This window comes from Geospiza fortis, unplaced genomic scaffold (assembly GCF_000277835.1).
Source record: "Geospiza fortis unplaced genomic scaffold, GeoFor_1.0 scaffold828, whole genome shotgun sequence".
Lineage (NCBI taxonomy): Eukaryota > Metazoa > Chordata > Aves > Passeriformes > Thraupidae > Geospiza > Geospiza fortis.
This window is the reverse complement of record NW_005054838.1, coordinates 19,761-27,892: the sequence shown is the minus strand read 5'-3', so window position 1 is coordinate 27,892 and position 8,132 is coordinate 19,761. Positions and strand designations below refer to the sequence as shown.

Below are 8,132 nucleotides of genomic sequence, written 5' to 3'. Positions count from 1 at the left end.
TTCCTGCTGTACATTACCTCCAACACCTATTGGCAAGTCAATAATAAAATCTTATTAATGAATACAGATTATTGAAAAGTTTACAAAACCATCTACAGAATAATTGCTCAATCAGGCTACCTGCAGAGCTCAAAGCACTTCAAAAACCACCATAAAGTTCATCTCCTAAGGGGTGAAGCTGAGATGTGGGGTGGGGACAAAAGCTGCCCCCCAAGTCACCTTTGCACTGGCAGCAGCACGCGGTTCTGGCCACCAAGGCGGCCACCAAGGCACCCACTGTGTAGGCAGAGCAGCTCCTGCAAGGCTCATTTGCCTCTTATTTGCTCAAGTTCACACACCTGTGGTCCTTCCAACCCATGTGTCTCCCAGGACAGTGCCCTGGATTGTGCCACCAGGACAGCCTGTCTCTCCAGGCATTTCCAGAAAAGGACAAGGCCCAGCAGGGAGCACATACCACTCTCTTGATTTCCCACACGGCAGCGGTCCAAAGTGGAATTGCTTTGTGCTCTCAACATATTCCTTGAAGATGATTTCATCTTCCTTCATGGTTTTCCTCCACTGTGGAAACACCAGCCTGGGCAGAGAAAGTGGGAAGGAGGAGCTATGAGATGCTTCAAGTAGGAAATGTAGTCAGAAAGCCATAACCCTTCCTGGTGGCTGAGGTACCATCTGCCTTCCCAGCTCCCAGCACAGGAAGAGATGCTGGGCAACCTCAAGGCAGCATGCTTTTTAATGACTGCCTTGGCAGCAGGTGCAATCACAGTGAGCATTCCGATGCTACATTTTGTACATTTTGTAGATTCCCACAAGCCTTACCGAGGGTTCTGGCTGATGCTGGGGTACAGGCCGGTGCCACTGCAGGGCAGCTCGTACTGGCGCTTCGTCTGCACCAGCTCAAACCTCAGGGTCTGCTCAAACCTCCCTGGCTTTTTGGTGGAGAAGTGGACCTTCAGTTCCACCTCACCGTGGGCAGGGACTATCCACCAGTACCGTTTCAGCCTGGCAGGTAAAGAGGAGGCTTCAGACAAGGAGCAAATGAAACAAGGAGGGTGCACTCGCCATCCCATGGAGGAACTGGCACAGGGTCGCTGGGGACGATGGACCTTGTTTGGCAAGAGGACCAAGAAGCAGAGGCATCACTTCCTCCCGCGCAGCTCACCTGAGGAATTCTGTAGGGGTTGAGGCAGTTTTCAGCATACTTTTGGATCTTGTTGCAAAGGAATCACGGGGACTTTTTCTTCTCTGTGTGGAGATCAGGTTCTCATTTGAAGAGCTGTCTCTGCTGACCACTTTACCCGTCTTTGGTTGGCCCTTGGTAGAACTGCCCTTCACATCTGGGGCCTTGGCCTAAGGGGAGAGAGAAAAGGGAGGGAGAGGTGAGCCCTGAGACATCCCCATCCTGAAAAGCAAAATGAGGTTTTGTTCACCAACAGGAGAATAAATAAGTCCACCTGCCCATGGAGTTGGTCTTCTTTATCGGTGTTTTGCCTAGGACACCCCTTCTCACTCAGGACCCTCTACTCAAAGGACACTGATGATTTAAGTAATTTTTTACCTCTTGTCTTACAGAACTGCTCTGTCTCCAGCAGAGCTCTCTCTTTTGTCCCACCCCTGACAGAAAGGAGACCTACAGACACGGGGCCCCATCACATCTTCACAACCTCTCTACAATGATTCTTTTCCATCCAACCTGTCCCCTATGCCCCCATCCAGCCTGGTCCCTGCCCCGGCACCTTCAGTGCCAGCACAACTGGAGCACCCACCAGATTGTCTTCCATAGCAGCACCTTCTGGTGCCACAATGGTGAAGGGCTCCACACGCTCTGCAGAGCCCAACCTCTCCTCTGGGTACTTGACTATGGAGAGCACAGCAGCAGGGGGAAGGGGAGGCCCTTCAGGCTGCAGTCCCAGATGTTTAAGCATCTAAAACAGAAGAGAAAATCCTGTTTATACTTCTGTCACCTTCATCCTCACAACTTCTTATTTAAAGGCACTGAGTTTTTGGCAATGGGGTTTTTGACTTATATGAAGTACAAGTGCTTTGTTATGCCCAGTGGGGTGAGCGGGCTCCACAGCAGAGGTAAGAGCTACAAGCAGGACTGGGAAAGAAACCTCTCCCAAGTGACTCAGCTGAAGAAAACAATGACCATGAGCTGCCCTGTCCTGGGACCGTTTATAATGATTTCCAGGCTGGGAAACTCTGAACAGACGGGATACTGGCACACAGACCACTCCCACTTTCTGCCCATCTGAGGGACAGCGATAACCTCCCCATCCACACAGATGATACAGAGTCATTGTGGAACATCATCAGGGGCTTGGAGAAGGCTCTGTGCCATTATCACCTGGGGGACACAATGCTCCAGGGCCACAGCAAGCTCAAGATCTGAGCTTTGCAGGGTTTCACATGGTCTTCTATTGGCAGCTTCCCATCCCTCAGGATCTCCCTAATCATGGCCTTCGGATTTGTGACCTGCATGTCCAGGCACGGCACCCCAACATGCTCTCCCTTCCTCCCAACAACACAAACTATTTAGGTTCTTCCATAGCATGTCAGCAGAGTTGGCTTTGCCCTGGGGATTGCCTCCATCTCCTGGCACAACCCTGGGAATGCTGGAGTGCTGTGAAGCTTGGCCAGCATGTACATGGGGACCAGACCTGCCTTCTCACCTTCTCCTCCTCAAGGTACTGCTCATCAAAATCCAGGGAGTAAAACTCAATGGGGAAGTTGCATGGGTTCTTCACCACCACTGTGGCCTCCACCCCATCGCTGTCCACCAGCACCCGTCCCATCTTTAGTGCTGGGGGGCTGAACTCCAACCGTGCCTCCAGACCTTGTCCTGAGAGGAGCAGCTTTAAGTGATTGCTGCTTCCACAAATGTTAAGCTTCAGCTCATTCTTGTAAGACCTCTGCAAAGAGAAAAGTGTGGAAAACCCATCTATGAAGTCCCAGGTGACAGGACCCCAAATACAACGCTTGCCCCAAGGTCAGGGTGTTATCAGTCCCTCCAAGGTGAACGGAAACCAGATATTTATTTATGCTAGGGACTACGGTGTCTGTGTCCTGGGTCTGAGTAACTGGGATGAATCCTGGTGTGCACTGTAACTGGGTATTTGTATCAGATGGATGTACAATGGACTGTCAGGCATTGTCACCTAGTCTTGCAGGAGTGCAATGGGAAGGTCCCTCGGGGTTGCAGTGTCCAGACACAGTCCTGGCACTGCTGCATCAGGCAAATGCCAGCTCCAGGAGAGAGGCAAATGAGCTCTCGCTGGCTAGAAATAAGGGTCATCTCTGCTTACTGTTTGGCTCTGGTCCAAGCCAGACACAAGATGGTTACATTTCTTGAGCAATTAAAAGATCCCTGGCACTGTTTGCAGGCACAGAAGCCCTTGTGTCCATGCTGGTACACACTGTCAAGCTTCCAAGACCCAGCAGCCACAGGCAAACTACTTTCGGGAATGCTCCACCCTTTAAAAGTTGAATCCCCAGCTGCATGGCAACGTGCAGGCAGGCCAGAGCCTCAGGGACTGCTGACAGCACACCACTACAGGTGACTGTCCTGCCACGCCAAGGAAAGTGTCTGGTGGCTCTTTGGTCTGTCAGTTCTGCAGTAGGATGGGCCTAGACTGGCCATTCCAGGATTATCCTCTGCAAGTGTGCAGCTGCTCTGCACTGAGTGTTGCAGCTGCAAACAGAGCCAGGCAAGGGGGAGGCTGAGGAGAGTTGGGAACATCCCCACCATGTGCTGAGAGGCAGACACAGAGCCCTGATGCTCTCTGTGCAAGCACCCTGTGGGCATTTCAAAGCACGTCTCATGGGAGAGCTCTGTGGAGCAAACTGAGCCATGCTGAGTCTGGGGCTTGCAGAAAGCTCCCTGTGAAGGCAGAGCTCCTACCACACTCTCTGCACCAGGCCCTCATTTCCAGATAGCCCTGACAGGCCTCCCGGGCTGACTCTTGCCAATCTCACCTCCTCCTTGGGTGTAAACTGGATTTGCAGGTTCTGCCACCTTCCTGCATCAAGGGTTCCTTTGGAGGGTGTCACTTCAAAGGGACAAGGCTCATCCTCCAGTGCCAGCCGCTTCTGACCTATGGCTGGCATCGTTAGTTGATTTTTCTGGGCACAGAAACAAATTGTGTGAGGTCTCCTTGATCTGTGAGGACAGAGCCTCAGTTCCCGTAGTGCTCTGAGACACTGATACGGTGCTGAGAGCACCCACAGCCAAACCAAGTGTGGCCCCCATAGGCTAGAGCTGGAGGGAAAACCTGTAGACAGGGTAGGCAGATAAGGAACTGCTGTCCTCAGAGGAGGAGGAATGGGTGAAGATGGCAGCAAAGCAAAGCATCTGCTAATGGAACAGGTCGAGGCAAACCAGCCTTGATCTAGACCCTCAGAAGCTTCCTCAAACACGCTGTAGACCCAAGTGCTCAGGCAGCCACAGGAGGAGAAAGGGCAAGAGACACAAAGAAAACCCAACCAAGAAGTTACATGTTCAATGTCACCTGTGTTTTACCTTCAGAACAGGCTTGATGGACCATTTGCAGGGTACTTGGAACTGGTTGTAGAGTTGGATTGTCTCAACCTGGCACTGCCCAACGAGGATGTCAGAGAACTGCAGTGTTTTCTTGGAGAGCTCAAGCGACACTTCCAACACAGTGGCGCGGAGGCGGATGTGAAATGTGGGGCCTTTTCTCACCTGGTGAAAGACAGAGAATTCAGCAGAGGGTGCAGGTGACATCTGCTGCTTTGCCCAGCCTGATGCCTGCCCCAAGAGCTGTGGTACCTCTATGGGCAGCAGCACATCCACGTCACCCTGTGGCCAGCGGGCACTTTCAAAGTGCACGTCAAACGCCACGCTGTGGCTGGGGGGCAGGCTCTGCATCAGGCCCAGGCCCACGCTGAAACCTTGAACGGATGAAAACAAAGCAGCTGAGATACACGAGAAACAAAAAATGTGTCCTAAGCATGTTAAGGCCTTACAGGTGTCCTGGCTGAGAGGTCTGGGAAAAGCCCCACGCCATGCTGTGACCTGGACAAAAACTTAGAGTGCACCTGAACACCCCTCAGACACAGGGAGCCACTGTGTGATGGAAGCGCAGCCTTGCCTCAAGTCCTCTTTTGGAAGCCTCTTTTGATCCACCAGAGGATCTCACAGGCTGTTTCCTCAATAAAGGCTGAATATAAGTGCTGTGACAGTATGAACTCCAAACAAAGCACTTCCAAAACACAGAAGATCCCACTGGTTGGCAAAACAAGCCCACAGAGTGCCCAAAGAAACTTGATGCTCATGGGAGCCAAGGGCAGAAGATGCTGAGAGGTGACCACCCCATGAGGATGATGAGCCCATCTGCCCCCTGCACTGAAGTGTTAGAGCAGTCACAAGCAGGCCAGGAGAGGTTCCTGGCCATGGCTGGCCAGGAGAGTTCTGCCTCTAAAGCTCCCAGCAGGGGCACTGAGAAGAAAAAGCTCAAATACCTCCCCAAGTTCAGTGGCTTCAGCTAATCTGTCTGAGACACCTTCAAGCCCACAGGAAGCATCTCCAGCACTGCTTACCCGTGTCCTGCAGGACAGATACATTGACCTGGAAGAACACTGGGATCTGCCCAGGGTTGCTGATCTCCAGAGTGCTGCTCTCAGTGAAACCCTTAAGGACAGTGCCCATGTCCAGGACATACTCAGGCAGCTCAACCCTGCAAGGAGGATTAAGGACAGTCCTTAAACAACAGCCTGGCTACATGTCCAAGTGGACCAAGGATACAAATAAAGTGGCTATTTCTTTATTCACTGCTGTAAAAACTCCGCTCAAGCCCATGAAACCCATGGCCTGACCACCTGGCAAAGAGTTTGGGAAGTCAGGAGGAGTACAGGTCCTAGCTTTTATCAGCTACTAATGGTACCTGAAAATAAAATTATTTAAAATGGACACTGGCCACACCTCCTCTGCCATGAAAAGCCAGTATAGGCGAGTGCACTGGGCCTCCACTGGTCTCAGTGAAACTGCTTAGCCTGGTGCACAGCCTGAGCCCTTGCTTTGGGGCCTAGGAATAAGGTTTGCCTGCACAGGAAGTCGTCATTGTTCTGCAAACAGATCACATGACCTGTCCTGCAGAGCATCTTTCTGAATTGAAGCCTCTGGTGCTTCTGCTCCTCATGATGGTGCAAAGGGACCCACCATGTTACCTAGATAAGCCCTATCACCTCATCAGGATTCAAGCCATCCGATTTTGGGTGTTAAAACATTTGCTGACATGCGCAGTTCCTGTTAGTTGGAACCAAGACATCAGCTGGAAGCTTTTTCTTTCAGAGCTAGTCAGCAGGGACAGAATTTATGCTGTCTGGAAGGGCCTGAAGGTCTGCACTGGGTCCCCAACTCTAGGGACAGAACCCCACACCTCTGGGGAGCTGAGCAGGCCAAAGCTCAGCGTGGTGCTGGGGAAGGGAGGACACTCCGCTGCTCCTGTGCAGCATGTCACAGCCACTGGGACCTGACCCTTTCTGGAGTCCAGGCTGTTCCCAGCTCTGCAGACACAGGGAGCTCTCAGGAGAAGGGGACATGGCTGGGTGTTCCCCATGGGGCACCTGGAGATGGGAGTCCCTACTCACTTGACAAGGCTCTGGCACAGCTCCTTGTCAGGGAACCTGCTCTTCAGGGGACGGGATGTGAGCTTTTGCTGCAGCTCCAGAGCAGCCTTCTCTATCAGCATCCTCATCATCTTTATCTGCAGCTGAGTGTCTGACTGAAGAAAAAAGTAACTCCAGCATCTCTGCCTGCCCAGACACCGTTAGCAAAGCTGCTCTGGCCAGGCAGACAGACAAGCCAGGAACCTTCCAGAGCTCCAGACACTTGCCTGCCCCCAGCCAGTACCAAGGCAGCTCGGACAAAAACTGTCTTGAAAGGGAACCGGGACCAAGCTGGTGCCTCTTGGAGATGAACACTGCCAGCACAGCCCCCCCAGGGCACAATCAGGCAGCTGCTGTTAAGGTCTGTAAACCTGGCAGGGCTTGGGTTGGGACCAACAAACTCCCCAGCAATGACCTGCATCTCCTTCAAAGCACCATCAGCTCCATCCCTGGAGCATGGCCTTCAGCATCTCTCCCTGGGCTAGCCAGCAAGCTGCTGCAGCCCCAGAGGAGACCATGAGCAGAGGGGCAGCCCTAGGGCCAATGCTGAGGTGACACCTGGTTGTCAGTGGGCAGGGAGGTCCCAGGTGCCATCAGGGCACCAGGAAGCTGCTGTGGGCTGCAAGGGGCTCGAGTGACATTGAAAAGGTGGCATGTGCCAAACGGGGCTGCAGTTGTTCTTACTGCAATGCCAGAGCCAAGCAAGCGGGGCTGCAGGTCCCGACTCTTCGGATTCTGAGTCTCCAAGGTCTGAGTCTTTGGGGTCTGAGTTTTCAGGGTCTGAGACTTCAAGGTCTCAGTCATCAGGCTCTGAGTCTTCTTCTGAACAACTTCTGATTTATTCCTCTGACTGTACTGTTGCAGGTGTTTTACGGGCTGTTTCAGTGGCTTCTCATATTTTTCATTTTCTGAAGGAAGAAAACATCCACAAAGAGAAGTGTGAGCAAAGTTCCAGTCCATTTAAGCTGGGAAGTCCCCACCTCCCAGCGTTGGTTTCTTCCAGAAAGAAATCCCTCAATCCACCTATAGAAAGTGGATGCTGCTGCTCCTCTCTGAATCCTCATGTTTGCTCCCACCCATCTCCCTCCCCACAGAGGAGCACCTCATCCCCTGCAATGTCACATAAATCCAACCCTGCCACAAGCCCTGCCAGCCTCTCTTATAGCTTTCCCAAGCCTTTCACTCTAGCCATCATCCTTCAGGACCCTGCCAGATGTGCTGGCAAGCTCTGCAGGACGGTTCCTGGAACAAAGCCCACATGGGATCCTCTGCTCAAGACTCATGAAGCAACCAGGGGACTTGAGTTGGTCTGGGAATCCTGCGAGCCTCCAGTCTTGGTGGAGGTGAGCATGAGCTGCCCTATGGGCATATGGTAGGGAACAAAACCAGAGGGGCCCTTCCTGGGGGCAGACAGGCAGTGCCCACCTTTGATGTTCCAGGGCAGGTTCACACTGATCATGGGACAGGATGCTTCTCCTTTCAGGAGGATATTTTCTGGGTCCAGGTCA

At 52.5% G+C, this 8,132-nt stretch overlaps 1 protein-coding gene across 1 annotated transcript in view; it reads right to left on the bottom strand.

Moving 5' to 3' along the window:
* LOC115949158 (hydrocephalus-inducing protein homolog) overlaps positions 1-8,132 on the bottom strand; it is a gene marked incomplete at its 5' end in the record, with an annotated part of 33,678 nt that overhangs the window by 7,963 nt on the left and 17,583 nt on the right. Inside the window, 13 exons of the mRNA XM_031065522.1 lie at positions 455-574; positions 817-999; positions 1,160-1,347; positions 1,764-1,922; positions 2,658-2,909; positions 3,973-4,119; positions 4,517-4,699; positions 4,787-4,908; positions 5,557-5,693; positions 6,607-6,740; positions 7,309-7,404; positions 7,453-7,532; positions 8,050-8,132. The exon at positions 8,050-8,132 is cut by the window's right edge and continues 92 nt beyond it. Of these exons, the coding sequence (XP_030921382.1) occupies positions 455-574; positions 817-999; positions 1,160-1,347; positions 1,764-1,922; positions 2,658-2,909; positions 3,973-4,119; positions 4,517-4,699; positions 4,787-4,908; positions 5,557-5,693; positions 6,607-6,740; positions 7,309-7,404; positions 7,453-7,532; positions 8,050-8,132 (1,884 nt within the window). The remainder of the gene's footprint in view (positions 1-454; positions 575-816; positions 1,000-1,159; positions 1,348-1,763; positions 1,923-2,657; positions 2,910-3,972; positions 4,120-4,516; positions 4,700-4,786; positions 4,909-5,556; positions 5,694-6,606; positions 6,741-7,308; positions 7,405-7,452; positions 7,533-8,049) is intronic.